We start from the raw sequence: 16,979 nt of genomic DNA on the forward strand, positions 1-16,979 counted from the left end.
AAACTTAGAAGTTTATATACTATTGACACTAACAAATTGAGAATGCATATGAGACACAACAAAACACACAAAACAAGAGAATTTAAAGATCGGAGTAAGCAAATCATCAAGAACAACTTGAAGATCAATGAAGACACATGCATGAATTCGAAAAATGCAAGAAGAACAGAAACATGCAATTGACACCAAACTTAAAATGAGACACTAGACTCAAACAAGAAATATTTTTGGTTTTTTATGATTTTGTAATTTTTTTGGATTTTTTGAAAATTATATGGAGAAGTAAAATAAAGGTTTCAAAATTCTTAATGAGAATTCCAGGAATCATTGCAATGCTAGTCTAAGACTCCGGTCCAGGAATTAGACATGGCTTCACAGCCAGCCAAGCTTTCAAAGAAAGCTCCGGTCCAAATTACTAGACATGGCCAATGGCCAGCCAAGCCTTAGCAGATCATTGCTCACAACAGCAGAATTGATAGAAATCAACAAGCTCTTGTGCTGATAAGTTGAAACCTCGGTCCAATAAGATTAGACATGGCTTCACAGCCAGCCAAACTTCAACAGATCATCATGAAACTCTAGAATTCATTCTTAAAAATTTTGAAGAAAAATACCTAATCTAAGCAACAAGATGAACCGTCAGTTGTCCAAACTCAAACAATCCTCGGCAACGGCGCCAAAAACTTGGTGCACGAAATTGTGATCATCAATGGTGCCATCAACATGGTACGCTCAATTGCAATCTCAACTCTTTATCACAACTTCGCACAACTAACCAGCAAGTGCACTGGGTCGTCCAAGTAATAAACCTTACGCGAGTAAGGGTCGATCCCACGGAGATTGTTGGTATGAAGCAAGCTATGGTCACCTTGTAAATCTCAGTCAGGCAGACTCAAATGGTTATGGAGGATAACATAGAATATAAAATAAGGATAGAGATACTTATGTAATTCATTGGTGAGAATTTCAGATAAGCGTATGGAAATGCTTTGTCCCTTCCATCTCTCTGCTTTCCTATTGTCTTCATCCAATCCTTCTTACTCCTTTCCATGGCAAGCTGTATGTTGGGCATCACCGTTGTCAGTGGCTACAATCCCGTCCTCTCAGTTAAAATGTTCAATGCGCTCTGTCACAGCACAGCTAATCATCTGTCGGTTCTCAATCAGGTTGGAATATAATCCATTGATTCCTTTGCGTCTGTCACTAACGCCCAGCCTTCAGGAGTTTGAAGCTCGTCACAGTCATTCAATCCTTGAATCCTACTCAGAATACCACAGACAAGGTTTAGACCTTCTGGATTCTCTTGAATGCCGCCATCAATTCTAGCTTATACCATGAAGATTCCGATTAAAGAATCCAAGAGATATCCACTCAATCTAAGGTAGAACGGAGGTGGTTGTCAGGCACACGTTCATAGGTGAGAATGATGATGAGTGTCACGGATCATCACATTCATCAAGTTGAGTAACAAGTGATATCTTAGAACAAGAATGAGCTGAATTGAATAGAAGAACAATAGTAATTGCATTAATACTCGAGGTACAGCAGAGCTCCACACCTTAATCTATGGTGTGTAGAAACTCCACCGTTGAAAATACATAAGAACAAGGTCTAGGCATGGTCGTGAGGCCAGCCCCCAAAATGTGATCAAAAGATTCAAAGATCTCAAGTGTCCAAAATACAATAGTGAAAGGTCCTATTTGTAGATAACTAGTAGCTCAGGGTTTACAAGGATGAGTAAATGACATAAAAATCCACTTCCGGGCCCACTTGGTGTGTGCTTGGGCTGAGCATTGAAGCATTTTCGTGTAGAGACTCTTCTTGGAGTTAAACGCCAGCTTTTGTGCCAGTTTGGGCATTTAACTCCCATTCTTGTGCCAGTTCCGGCGTTTAACGCCGGGCAGTTTTGAGCTGATTTGGAATGCCGGTTTGGGCCATCAAATCTCGTCGAAAGTATAGGCTATTATGTATTGCTGGAAAGCCCAGGATGTCTACTTTCTAACGCCATTGAGAGTGCGCCAATTGGGATTCTGTAACTTCAGAAAATCCACTTCGAGTGTAGGGAGGTCAGAATCCAACAGCATCTGCAGTCCTTTTCAGCCTCTGAATCAGATTTTTGCTCAGGTCCCTCAATTTCAGCCAGAAAATACCTGAAATCACAGAAAAATATACAAACTCATAGTAAAGTCCAGAAAAGTGAATTTTAACTAAAAACTAATGAAAATATAATAAAAACTAACTAGAACATACCAAAAACATACTAAAAACAATGCCAAAAAGCGTATAAATTATCCGCTCATCACAACACCATACTTAAATTGTTGCTTGTCCCTAAGCAACTGAAAATCAAATAAGATAAAAAGAAGAAAATATACAATGAATTCCAAAAACATCTATGAAGATCAGTATTAATTAGAGGAGCGGGGCTTTTAGCTTTTTGCCTCTGAATAGTTTTGACATCTCACTTTATCCTTTAAAATTCAGAATGATTGGCTTCCATAGGAACTCAGAATCCAGATAGTGTTATTGATTCTCCTAGTTAAATATGATGATTCTTGAACACAGCTACTTTATGAGTCTTGGCCGTGGCCCAAAGCTCTCTGTCTTCCAGTATTACCACTGGATACATACATGCCACAGACACATAACTGGGTGAACCTTTTCAGATTGTGACTCAGCTTTGCTAGAGTCCCCAATTAGAGGTGTCTAGGGTTATTAAGCACACTCTTTTTGCCTTGGATCACTTTAGATCTGAGATCACGTTTTGGGGGCTGGCCATTCGGCCATGCCTAGACCTTGTTCTTATGTATTTTCAACGGTGGAGTTTCTACACACCATAGATTAAGGTGTGGAGCTCTGCTGTACCTTGAGTATCAATGCAATTACTAGTGTTCTTCTATTCAATTCAGCCTATTCTTGTTCTAAGATATTCATTTGCACCCAAGAACATGATGAATGTGATGATTATGTGACGCTCATCATCATTCTCACTTATGAACGCGTGCCTGACAACCACTCCCGTTCTACAAGCAAACAAGGCTTGAATGTTTATCTCTTGGATTCTTTAATCGGAATCTTCGTGGTATAAGCTAGAATTGATGGCGGCATTCAAGAGAATCCGGAAGGTCTAAACCTTGTCTGTCGTATTCTGAGTAGGATTCAAGGATTGAATGACTGTGACGAGCTTCAAACTCCTGAAGGCTGGGCGTTAGTGACAGACGCAAAAGAATCAATGGATTCTATTCCAACCTGATTGAACATCCTGGGCTTTCCAGCAATATATAATAGTCCATACTTTGCCCGAGATTTGATGGCCCAAACCGGCGTTCTAAATCAGCTCAAAATTGCCCGGTGTTAAACGCCGGAACTGGCACAAGAATGGGAGTTAAACGCCCAAACTGGCACAAAAGCTGGCGTTTAACTCCAAGAAGAGTCTCTACACGAAAATGTTTCAATGCTCAGCCCAAGCACACACTAAGTGGGCCCAGAAGTGGATTTTTATGTCATTTACTCATCCTTGTAAACCCTGAACTACTAGTTATCTACAGATAGGACCTTTCACTATTGTATTTTGGACATCTTGAGATCTTTGAATCTTTTGATCACGTTTTGGGGGCTGGCCTCACGGCCATGCCTAGACCTTCTTCTTATGTATTTTCAACGGTGGAGTTTCTACACACCATAGATTAAGGTGTGGAGCTCTGCTGTACCTCGAGTATTAATGCAATTACTATTGTTCTTCTATTCAATTCAGCTCATTCTTGTTCTAAGATATCACTTGTTACTCAACTTGATGAATGAGATGATCCGTGACACTCATCATCATTCTCTCCTATGAACGTGTGCCTGACAACCACCTCCGTTCTACCTTAGATTGAGTGGATATCTCTTGGATTCTTTAATCGGAATCTTCATGGTATAAGCTAGAATTGATGGCGGCATTCAAGAGAATCCAGAAGGTCTAAACCTTGTCTGTGGTATTCTGAGTAGGATTCGAGGATTGAATGACTGTGACGAGCTTCAAACTCCTGAAGGCTGGGCGTTAGTGACAGACGCAAAAGAATCAATGGATTCTATTCCAACCTGATTGAGAACCGACAGATGATTAGCCGTACTGTGACAGAGTGCGTTAAACATTTTTATTGAGAGGACGGGATTGTAGCCACTAACAACGGTGATGCCCAACATACAGCTTGCCATGGAAAGGAGTAAGAAGGATTGGATGAAGACAGTAGGAAAGCAGAGAGACGGAAGGGACAAAGCATCTCCATACGCTTATCTGAAATTCTCACCAATGAATTACATAAGTATCTCTATCCTTATTTTATATTCTATGTTATCCTCCATAACCATTTGAGTCTACCTGACTGAGATTTACAAGGTGATCATAGCTTGCTTCATACCAACAATCTCCGTGGGATCGACCCTTACTCGCGTAAGGTTTATTACTTGGACGACCCAGTACACTTGCTGGTTAGTTGTGCGAAGTTGTGATAAAGAGTTGAGATTGCAATTGAGCGTACCATGTTGATGGAGCCATTGATGATCACAATTTTGTGCACCAGTGTCCATTTGGTTTTTGTTGATTTTTATTTTCTTGAATTTTTCGAAAAGTGTTCTTGGGTTCTTTCCTTTTTGTTCGAAATTTTTGTGTTGTTTTCTTTTACTTGAATTCAAAATTTTTAAGTTTAGTGTCTTTTGGTGTTCTTCTACCCAATTTTTGAAATTAGTGTTACTTAATTTCAAATTTTTTTAGTTTGGTGTGTCTTTAGTGTTTTCCTTTTCATTTTGAATTTTAAAATTTTCAAAACCCTTTCTTTTAATTTTCGAAATTTTAATTTAATCTTTATCTTATCTTTATTTAAATTCAAATTTTTAGTCTGGCGTCCCTTTAGTTTGTTTTCTTTTTGAATTTCAAAAAAAAAAAATCTTAAAAACCCCTTTCCTTTTAAATTTTAAATTTCAAAAAAACTTTTAAGATAATTCTTGAATCTTTATATTAATTTTAATTTCAAAATTTTAAAGTTTGGTGTTTCTTGTTAGTGATTTTTAAATTTTCAAATCATATCTTATTTTTTTTTTATTCTTGATCTTTGTCTTGTTTATCTTTTGATTTTCAATTCTCACTTTAGTTATCTTATTTTTAATTTCAAAATTTTAAGTTTGATATTTTCTCTTTATTTCCTTTTAAAATTTTAAAGTTTGGTGTCCTGTTAGTAATCTTTTTATTTAAATTTAATTTTCTTGCTTATCTTTTCCTCTTCGATCTTTATCTTATCTTTTTCTTTGATTTTAAAATTTTGTTATCTTATCTTTTTTTTAAATTCAAATTTTAAAAGTTTTATATTTTGTTGGTTTTTCTCTTTTTCAATTTTGAATTTCAAAATCTCTTTTGACTTTCTCTTTTCGATTTTCAAAACTTTTTAAAATCAAATCTCCTATCTTAATTTTCAAATCTTATCTTGTCTTGTTTCCTTCTCTTAACTTTTTCTTTCTAATTTTGAAATTCAAAATCTTTATTTGACCTTTTTCTTTTTAATTTTCGAAAAATAATTTAAGAACCAAATCTTCTATCTTTATTTTCAAATCTTTTTAATTAATTGTTTGCTTTATCTTGTTTAAGTTTTTACGTTTGATGTTTTTTTAGTCTTTCTTTCAAATTTGAATTTTAGAATTTTTATTTGAGTTTTTCCTTCTAATTTTCTTAATTTTCAAAATTTCTTATCTTATCTTGTTTTCATTTAAATTCAAATTTTAAATTTCGGAGTTTCTTTAGTGTTTTCTCTTTCTTTTTAAATTTCAAAAATTTTTAAACCCTTTCCTTTCTAATTTTTTTTTAAATTTTTTGAAATTTCTAGTTATTTTTTATTTCCTATTTTTTTATTATTTTTGATTTTTTTTAAAAAAATATCTAATTCTTATTTCTTCTGGATATCTCACTGGGAGCTCTCTAGACTTTGACATAAAGACTCCCACTTTTCTTTGCCTCTTGCTTATACAGAAATACTACAATAACTATGGATCTAATTGGGAATGCACAACCCAGAAGAACTCTGGGATCTTATACAGCTCCCACTTTTGACTTTTATTGAAAGAGCATTTGTGTGTCTCCTATCAAAGTAGACAATTTTGTGCTTAACCCACAATTGATCACTCTAGTGCAGCAGAACTGCCAGTTCTATGGACTCCCACAGGAAGAACCCAATGAGTTCCTCACTAATTTTTTGTAGATCTGTGACACTGTGAGAACCAATGGAGTAGACCCTGATGTCTACAGGCTGCTACTCTTTTCGTTTGCTGTGAAAGATCAAGCAAAGAAATGGTTGGATGCTCAACCTAGAGAAAGCTTGAACACATGAGGTAAAGTAGTAGACAAGTTTCTGAATAAATATTTTCCACCAAGGAAGCTGACTATATTGAGGATAGACATTCAGACCTTTAAGCAAGGAGAGAGCGAGTCCCTCTATGATGCTTGGGAGAGGTACAAGCTGATGCTCAGAAGATGCCCCATTGAAATATTTTCAGATTGGGTCAAGTTAGATATCTTCTATTACGGACTCTCTTACATAGCTAGGATATCCCTGGATAACTCTGTGGGTGGCTCCTTACACATGAAGAAGACAACTGAAGAAGCTGATGAACTCATTGATGTGGTGGCCTTGCATTTATTTTCTGAATGTATGAATTAACTGTGCATGATTGATATTGGAGTTGAGGGTACTGGCTCTTGAAGAATAGCGAATTTAGAAAAGTATTATTGGTTCTTTGAAAAATAAAAAATATTAATTCTTAAAGCAAAATAAACAGCGAAAAGAAGAAAAAGAGAAAAATAAAAATAGAAAAATTCGAAAAGTAAGAATCCAAGGCTTTGAGCATCAATTGTTAGGAGGGTCAAAATTGGCCTAAAAAAGTTCAAATGAGCTGCTATCCCTAACTAAATGCTTGTGGTGTGAAGGTGTCAAGAAAATCTTGAGAAAGAGCATTTAAAGTCGTGATCCAATGCTAAAAGAGAATGCTTAAGAACTCTGAGCACCATTCTCTAGGAATTTAAGAAAAGCTAAATTCAAGAATCAGTAATATAATTCAGATTCTAGTTCCAAGGGATGTCAATATCTCTGAGCTTCGAAGGAAAGTGAGACGCCAAAGCTGCTCAGAAATAAAAAGCTAATAGCCCTATTCAATATTTAGAACTGAGCTTCATTGACAACTCTAAGACCTAATGTATTCTTCTTTTTTAATTAGTCCTATCTTGTTTTTGGTTGCTTGAGGACAAGCAATAGTTTAAGTTTGGTGTTATGATGAGTGGATATTTTATACCCTTTTTAGTACCATTTTCTTAGTGTTTTTAAGCATATTTTATCAAGTTTTAGTATGTTTTAGTGCAAAATTCACCTTTTGGATGATACTTTGAGTTTTTATTTTTTCTTATGATTTCAGGTGATTTTTGGGTGAAATTAGCAAGTTTTAGTAAAGTCTGATTCAGAGGCAAAGAAAGGATAGCAGATGCTGTCAAGTTCTAACCTCTGTGCATTTGAATAAGCATTTCTTGAGCTACAGAGGTCCAATTGATGCGTTCTCAATGATGTTGTAAAGCTAACTTCTAGAGCTTTCCAGAAATATATAATAGTCTATACTTCTTTTCCAGATCACTGCCCATAACTGGCGTTGAACACCCACATCTGGAGTTCAATGCCCCAAAGGGAGCAAGCTCAGCGTTGAACTCCCAAAACTGGCATTCAACGCCCAAGAAGAATCAAGCCCAGCATTGAACACCTAAAGCTGGTGTTCAACGCCACCAAGGGAGCAAGGAAACACCGCGCTCACCCCCCTAATGGGCGTTCAACGCCTAGAAGCCCAAGTTGAACGTGTAAGAAGCGGAATAACTGCTTTAATAAAATAATAATTTAATTGCTCAAAATCGGTTCAAAAGTATAAAAATGTTCTTTTTAAAACATAAAGGTAAAATTTGATTTCAATGAATTTTTCAGAGTTGGAAAATGTATCTTTTGTGAAAGATTTTTGTAAAAATGTGTGCCGATACTTAAGCCGACAGTACCGACTCTAGACTGTTTGGTATCATGTTTTGAGAAAAATAAGATTTTGAAAATTGATTCATTGTTTTGAAAGGATAAAAAATAATTTGAAATCGAAAACCGGGCGTTAATCTTAAAGTTTTTGGCCCAAAGTGGGCCAAACGGGAAAAAACTGCTAACGGGTTGGACCGGTCCTAAACCGGGCCCAAGGTCCAACATATAAATATCCATTTAATAAGCTTTAAGCTCATTTTGATGGAAAGGGAGAGAGAGAGAGAGAGAGCTCGGATAGGTGATGGTGAGGAGTGAAACCCCATTGTCACTATTCATCATCACCTTCCGGGAGCCATAACTTGAGTTACGGAGCTCCGATTGACAAGCTGTTTGTGGCCATGCGAAGCTCTCATCAAGGTCTTCATTTCTATCTAAGTTTTGCTGGTAAGAACTCGCATCTCATGCTCCATTCTTCTAGCCTAAGTGAGTTCGCATTTTTACGTTTGAGTTTTGAGTAGATTTTGTGATTTTGGTTGTTTATGGGTGATCTAGCATTGGAATATTGTTGGGTTTTGCCCCTAATGCCTTTGGATGAATTAAGGTTTCATAAGACCCTTGTGTTTAGTTATTTTTGGGAACCCTAGATTTGATGTAATATGTTATATGATGTTAAATTGAGTTTTGGTGTTTGTTGGAGTTGGTTTGAGGCTTTGGATCGAGCTTGGTGGCTTCGTTTTGGTGTTTGGTGCATTTTGGGAATCGGCCAAGGTATGGTTTCGGTTTTCTTTATGTAATATATAATATTTCTGGAAACTTAGGCTAGTTGACCTTAATATAGGTTTGAATGAAGCGATTGTATGATTAATTGTATATAAATGTTATGCTTGATGATAGTTTGGATGGAGGTTGAATAAGTGTGAATGTGATGCCATATATGTTGTTAGATGATGATTATTGATGAGTTATGTTGGTGGATGTTAATGATGATTTTGATTGTTGGTTATTGTGGTTCATGTTGAAAGTAAATGAGTGAGGAGGTTTGATGAGTTGAATGGATTGGTGAAAATTTTGAATAATGATCATGAGTGTTGATTAATGATTGAATTGGAAATTATGGATTTGTAGTGATTTATGGTGTAATGGTTGAGTGGATTTGGTGTGGATTTAATGGAAATGATATGAAATGGTAAGTTTTTGTGTGTGGTAGTGTTTTATGATAGTTGAGTAGGCTTTGAGTTGGTTTCAAATTGAGAGTTTTGGTGAAATTGAGTTTTCAAGATTTTTGGTAAAAAATAGATTTTTGACGAACTTTGGCGAATCATATCTTGAGCTACAGTTTTTGAAATGAGTTGAATTTTATATCAATTAAAAGATAATTCAAAGAGCTTTTAAACGGTATAGATTTTGTAGAAATCGAAATTTTATAGAAAGAGATATCATCGTTAGGAAAAGATTTAATTTTAAAAAGTTTAAAATTGAAATATGAATTTTTATTTTAAAATTTTCGAAAATAAAGGTTAAATAAAAATAGAAAAGATACTTTTTTTTATTTTTGAATTTAATGATGAAAGAGAAAAATAAGTAAAAGACACAAGACTTAAAATTTTTAGATCTAGCATCCCAAGTTTTTGAAAATTTAAGGAAAAAACACAAAGAACACATAAGAACACTTTGAAGACTAACAAGAACACAAAGAACAAGACTCAAGAAATTTAAAGAACACAAGAACATGTAAAGGACACCAAACTTAAAATTTTTGAAAACCAAACATAAAATTTTCAAAAAATATATGAAATTGCACAAAAACACAAAAACTCATAGTAGAATCCAAAAATGTGAGTAACACTAAAACCTATAAAAGCTTAATAAAAATTAAACAAAACATACTAAAAACTATATGAAAATGATGCCAAAAAGCGTATAAAATATCCGCTCATCATAACCCCCCTTCCAACACACGTGGCACTCGGCCTTTATCAACCAAAGTTGATAAAATAAGGCTAAAATGCCATTTCTTCAGAAGCTCTATCAAGAGGAAAAAGATAAACAATTTGCTCACTTTGCAGATTATCTCAGAACACTAGAGATCAAGATCCCTTTTGCAGAGGCTCTTGAACAGATACCTTCTTATGCTAAGTTCATGAAGGACATCCTGAGTCATAAGAAGGGTTGGAGAGAGACACAAACAGTCCTCCTCACTGAAGAGTGCAGTGCAATCATTCAAAACAGCTTGCTAGAGAAACTTAAGGATCCTGGAAGCTTTATGATACCATGCACTCTAGGTGATGCTTGCACAAGGACAGCTCTATCTGACCTTGGAGCAAGCATCAATCTAATACATGTTTCATTAATAAGGAATCTTTGCTTGATTGATGAAGTCAAACTAATCCGCATATGTCTTCAACTTACTGATGGCTCTATTAAGATACCATCAGGCATGATTGAAAATATGATTGTTAGGGTTGGACCCTTTGCGTTTTCCACTGACTTTGTGGTGTTGGACATGGAAGGGCACAAGAGTGCATCCCTTATCTTAGGGAGACCCTTCCTAGGTATAGGACAGACCCTCATTGATGTTGAAAATGGGGAAGTAACCCTGAGAGTCAATGAGGAAAAGTTCGTACTGAATGCTGTCAAGGCTATGCAGCATCCAGACACCCCTGAGGAATGCATGAGCATTGACCTCATTGATTCCCTGGTGGAAGAAGTCAACATGGCCGAAAGTCTTAGAGGAACCTCTGGAAACCTCTGAGAAAAAGGAGAAACCTCCAAAGCTTGAGCTCAAGCGATTACCATCTTTCCCGAAATATGTATTTCTGGGAGATGGAGATACTTATCCTGTGATCATAAGCTCTAACTTAGAACCACAGGAAGAAGAAGCACTAATTCAAGTGCTCAAAATACATAAGACCACCTTTGGGTGGTCTATAATTGACCTTAAGGGCATTAGCCCAGCCCGATGCATGCATAAAATCCTGCTGGAGGATAATGCCAAACCAGTGGTGTAATCGCAAGGGCAATTGAATCCAGCTATGAAGGAAGTAGTACAGAAGGAAGTCACTAAGCTCTGGAGGCTTGGATTATTTATCCCATTTTTTATAGCCACTGGGTGAGCTCTGTCCAAGTTGTCCCCAAGAAGGGAGGCATGACAGTAGTTCATAATGAAAAGAATGAACTGATCTCTAAGAGGACAATTACAGGGTGGCGTATGTGCATTAACTATAGAAGACTCAATGTCGCCACCAGGAAGGATCATTTTCCTTTACCATTCATTGACCAAATGCTAGAGAGACTAGTAGAGCACGCTTTTTATTGTTTCCTGGATGGATATTCCGGGTACAATCAAATAGCAGTGGATCCATAGGATCAAGAGAAGACAACATTCACATGCCCATTTGGCGTGTTTGCCTACAGGTGAATGCCATTTGTCCTGTGCAATGCACCTGCCACTTTTCAGAGATGTATGTTATCCATCTTATCTGATTTGGTAGATGGTGCACGAAATTGTGATCACTACAACTTCGCACAACTAACCAGCAAGTGCACTGGGTCGTCCAAGTAATACCTTACGCGAGTAAGGGTCGATCCCACGGAGATTGGTGGTATGAAGCAAGCTATGGTCATCTTGTAAATCTCAGTCAGGCAGACTCAAATGTATAATGGTGATGAACGAAAATAACATAAAAGATAAAGATAGTGATACTTATGTATATCATTGGTGTAAGAGCTTCAGACAAGCGTATGAAGATGCCTTCCCTTCCGTCTCTCTGCTTTCCTACTGTCTTCATCCAATCCTTCTTACTCCTTTCCATGGCAAGCTCGTATAGGGTCTCACTGTTGTCAGCAGCTACCTCCCATCCTCGCAGTGAAAGCTAATGCTCAATACTCTGTCACAGTACGGCCAATCACCGGTTCGGTTCCCTCCCCTACCGGAATAGAATAACTCTTTTGCGTCTGTCACTAACGCCCAGTAGGTTACAGGTTTGAAGCACGTCACAGTCATTCAGTCATTGAATCCTACTCAGAATACCACAGACAAGGTTAGACCTTCCGGATTCTCTTGAATGCTGCCATCAAGTCCTGCCTATACCACGAAGACTCCGAAGAATTCAAGAGATATTCACTAAGCCTCAGATGCTTGTAGAACAAGAATGGTTGTCAGTCACCTTGTTCATGGGTGAGAATGGTGATGGGCGTCAATCATCACCTTCATCATGTTGAAGAACAAGTGATATCTTGGATAAAGAACAAGCGGAATTGAATGGAAGAACAATAGTAATTGCATTAATACTTGAGGTACAGCAGAGCTCCACACCTTAATCTATGGTGTGTAGAAACTCCACCGTTGAAAATACATAAGAACAAGGTCTAGGCATGGCCGTGAGGCCAGCCTCCCAATGAGGGTTTAATCATCAAAACATGATCAAAAGATGATCAAAGGATCAAAAACAATCCAAAGATTCTAAGATCGATGAAAATACAATAGTAAAAGGTCCTATATATAGAAAACTAGTAGTCTAGGGTGTACATAGATGAGTAAATGACATAAAAATCCACTTCCGGGCCCACTTGGTGTGTGCTTGGGCTGAGCAATGAAGGAATTTCGTGTAGAGACGTTTTCTGGAGTTAAACGCCAGCTTTTAATCCAGTTTGGGCGTTTAACTCCCAATTAGGTGCCAGTTCCGGCGTTTAACGCTGGGAATTCTTGGGGTGACTTTGAACGCCGGTTTGGGCCATCAAATCTTGGGCAAAGTATGGACTACCATATATTGCTGGAAAGCCCAGGATGTCTACTTTCCAACGCCGTTGAGAGCGCGCCAATTGGGCTTCTGTAGCTCCAGAAAATCCACTTCGAGTGCAGGGAGGTCAGAATCCAACAGCATCTGCAGTCCTTTTCAGTCTCTGGATCAGATTTTGCTCAGGACCCTCAATTTCAGTCAGAAAATACCTGAAATCACAGAAAAACACACAAACTCATAGTAAAGTCCAGAAAAGTGATTTTAATTAAAAACTAATAAAAATATACTAAAAACTAACTAAAAGATACTAAAAACATACTAAAAACAATGCCAAAAAGCATACAAATTATCCGCTCATCACAACACCAAACTTAAATTGTTGCTTGTCCCCAAGCAACTGAAAATCAAATAAGATAAAAAGAAGAGAATATACTATAGACTCCAAATTATCAATGAAACATAGCTCCAAATTAGATGAGCGGGACTAGTAGCTTTTTGCCTCCAAACAGTTTTGGCATCTCACTTTATCCTCTGAGGTTTAGAATGATTGGCTTCTTTAGGAACTTAGAATCCAGATAGTGTTATTGATTCTCCTAGTTAAGTATGATGATTCTTGAACACAGCTACTTATTGAGTCTTGGCTGTGGCCCAAAGCACTCTGTCTTCCAGTATTACCACCGGATACATACATGCCACAGACACATAATTGGGTGAACCTTTTCAGATTGTGACTCAGCTTTGCTAAAGTCCCCAATTAGAGGTGTCCAGGGTTCTTAAGCACACTCTTATTGCCTTGGATCACAACTTTATTTCTTTCTTTTTCTTTCTTTTTCTTTCTTTTTCTTTTTCTCCCTTTTTTCGTTTTTTTTTTTTTTTTTTGTATTCACTGCTTTTTCTTGCTTCAAGAATCATTTTTATGATTTTTCAGATCCTCAGTAACATGTCTCCTTTTTCATCATTCTTTCAAGAGCCAACAATTTTAACATTCATGAACCACAAATTCAAAAGACATATGCACTGTTTAAGCATACATTCAGAAAACAAAAATATTGCCACCACATCAAACTAATTAAGCTAGTTTTAAAGATGAATTTGAAATCCTGTACTTCTTGTTCTTTTGTGATAAAAACAGTTTTCATTTAAGAAAGGTGATGGATTCATATTCATAGCTTTAAGGCATAGACACTAAGACACTAATGATCATAAGACACAAACATGGATAAACATAAAGCATAATTTTCGAAAAACAGAAGAATAAAGAACAAGGAGATTAAAGAACGGGTCCACCTTAGTGATGGCGGCTCTTTCTTCTTCTTGAAGATCCTATGGAGTGTTTGAGCTCCTCAATGTCTCTTCCTTGTCTTTGTTGCTCCTCTCTCATGATTCTTTGATCTTCTCTAATTTCATGGAGGATGATGGAGTGTTCTTGGTGCTCCACCCTTAGTTGTCCCATGTTGGAACTCAATTCTCCTAGGGAGGTGTTCAGTTGCTCCCAGTAGTTTTGTGGAGGAAAGTGCATCCCTTGAGGTATCTCAGGGATTTCTTGATGAGAGGGGTCTCTTGTTTGCTCCATCTTCTTCTTAGTGATGGGCTTGAGGTCATGCCTTCTCAGTTGAACCGGCTTTGGATGCCATAAATGGTTATGGAAAAACAAAAAGCAATGCTTTTACCACACCAAACTTAAAAGGTTTGCTCGTCCTCGAGCAAAAGAAGAAAGAAGAGAGTAGAAGAAGAAGAGATGGAGTAGATGGAGGTGGTGAAGAGGTATTGAGGTGAATGGTGAATGGGTGAAGAAGAAGAGAGAGTGGTGGGGTTGGTGGGGATTCTGTGGGGTCCACAGATCCTTAGGTGTCAAGGAAAAGTCATCCCTGCACCAAATGGCATCAAAATCCACGTTTTGAGCCATTTCTGGCGTTAAACGCCGGGCTGGTGCCCATTCCTGGCGTTTTAACGCCAGGTTGGTGCCCTTTACTGGCGTTTAACGCCAGTCTGGTGCCCCTTTCTGGCGTTAAACGCCCAGAATGGCACCAGACTGGGCGTTAAACGCCCATCTGCTAGCCTGACTGGCGTTTAAACGCCAGCAGGTTCTTCCTCCAGGGTGTGCTGTTTTTCTTCCTGTTTTTCATTCTGTTTTTGCTTTTTCAATGGATTTTGTGACTTCTTATGATCATCAACCTACAAAAAACATAAAATAACAAAAGAAAATAGTCAAAATATAACATTGGGTTGCCTCCCAACAAGCGCTTCTTTAATGTCAGTAGCTTGACAGATGGCTCTCATGGAGCCTCACAAATGATCAGAGCAATGTGGGAACCTCCCAACACCAAACTTAGAGTTTGAATGTGGGGGTTCAACACCAAACTTAGAGTTTGGTTGTGGCCTTCCAACACCAAACTTAGAGTTTGACTGTGGGGGCTCTGTTTGTCTCTGATTTGAGGGAAGCTCTTCAAGCTTCCTCTCCATGGTGACAGAGGGACATCCTTGGGCCTTAAACACCAAGGATTTTTCATTCACTTGAATGATTAGTTCACCTCCATCAACATCAATCACAGCCTTTGCTGTGGCTAGGAAGGGTCTGCCAAGGATGATGGATTCATCCATGCACTTCCCAGTCTCTAGGACCATGAAATCAGTAGGGATGTAGTGGTCTTCAATCTTAACCAAAACATTCTCTACAAGTCCAATGGAATCTCTATGGTCTCATTTTGAGCCTCAGATTCCCATGGTTCCTCATTTGGGGAACTCAGAGGAGGTTGGTGCACGCCCATTGAGGTCTTCCTCAGTGGCGTCCACTTCCTCTCTTTCCTCTCCATATTCGGCCATGGTTGTGGCTTTGCACTCTCCTTTTGGATTTTCTTCTGTATTACTTGGGAGAGTACTAGGAGGGAGTTCAGTAACTTTCTTACTCAGCTGACCCACTTGTCCTTCCAAATTCCTAATGGAGGACCTTGTTTCCATAGGGTTCTCCTAGGTAATTCACCTCTTCCATTGAAGGATTCTCAGGATCATAAGCTTCTTCCTCAGATGAAGCTTCCTTAGTACTGCCAGGTGCATTTTGCATCCCAGACAGACTTTGAGAAATCAAATTGACTTGTTGAGTCAATATCTTGTTCTGAGCCAGTATGGCATTCAGAGTGTCAATCTCAAGAACTCCTTTCTTCTGACTAGTCCCATTGTTCACAGGATTCCTTTCAGAAGTGTACATGAATTGGTTATTTGCAACCATTTCAATCAGCTCTTGAGCCTCTGTAGGTGTCTTCTTCAAGTGAAGAGATCCTCCAGAAGAGCTATCCAAAGACATCTTGGATAGTTCAGAGAGACCATCATAGAAAATACCTATGATGCTCCATTCAGAAAGCATGTCTGAGGGACATTTTCTGATTAATTGTTTGTATCTTTCCCAAGCTTCATAGAGGGATTCTCCATCCTTCTGTCTGAAGGTTTGGACTTCCACTCTAAGCTTACTCAATTTTTGAGGTGGAAAGAACTTTTGCCAAGAAGGCATTGACTAGCTTTTCCCATGAGTCTAGACTTTCTTTAGGTTGTGAGTCCAACCAAGTCCTAGCTCTGTCTCTTACAGCAAAAGGGAATAGCATCAGTCTATAGACCTCAGGGTCTACCCTATTAGTCTTGACTGTGTCACAGATTTGCAAGAATTCAGCTAAGAACTGATGAGGATCTTCCATTGGAAGTCCATGGAACTTGCAATTCTGTTGCATTAGAGAAACTAATTGAGGCTTAAGCTCAAAATTGTTTGCTCCAATGGCAGGGATAGAGATGCTTCTCCCATAGAAGTCGGGAGTAGGTGCAGTAAAGTCACCCAGCACCTTCCTTGCATTGTTTGCATTATTGTTGTTTTCGGCTGCCATGTGTTCTTCTTCTTTGAAGAATTCGGTCAGGTCCTCTAAAGAGAGTTGTGTTTTGGCTTCTCTTAGCTTTCTCTTCAAGGTCCTTTCAGGTTCAGGGTCAGCTTCAACAAGAATGCCTTTGTCTTTGTTCCTGCTCATATGAAAGAGAAGAGAACAAGAAAATATGGAATCCTCTATGTCACAGTATAGAGATTCCTTGAGGTGTCAGAGGAAAAGAAAAGTAGAAGACAGAAGTAGAAAATTCGAACTTATCAAAGAAGATGGAGTTCGAATTTTGCATTAAGGGATAGTGTTAGTCCAAAAGTAGAAGGATGTGAGAAGAAGGGAAGTAATTTTCGAAAATT

The 16,979-nt window shown here is 37.9% G+C and overlaps 1 protein-coding gene and 1 non-coding gene across 2 annotated transcripts; both read left to right on the top strand.

The window, feature by feature from the left end:
• Nucleotides 1-10,032: 10,032 nt before the first annotated feature.
• Nucleotides 10,033-10,779, top strand: LOC130939923 (uncharacterized). The gene has a single exon (XM_057867989.1). It carries the CDS (start codon nucleotides 10,033-10,035, stop codon nucleotides 10,777-10,779), a length of 747 nt encoding a protein of 248 aa, XP_057723972.1.
• Nucleotides 10,780-16,121: 5,342 nt separating this feature from the next.
• Nucleotides 16,122-16,229, top strand: LOC130943200 (small nucleolar RNA R71). The gene has a single exon (XR_009071728.1). It is a non-coding gene; the product is annotated as a small nucleolar RNA R71 (small nucleolar RNA).
• The last annotated feature ends 750 nt before the right edge of the window (nucleotides 16,230-16,979 follow it).

This window comes from Arachis stenosperma, chromosome 7, assembly GCF_014773155.1.
Source record: "Arachis stenosperma cultivar V10309 chromosome 7, arast.V10309.gnm1.PFL2, whole genome shotgun sequence".
Lineage (NCBI taxonomy): Eukaryota > Viridiplantae > Streptophyta > Magnoliopsida > Fabales > Fabaceae > Arachis > Arachis stenosperma.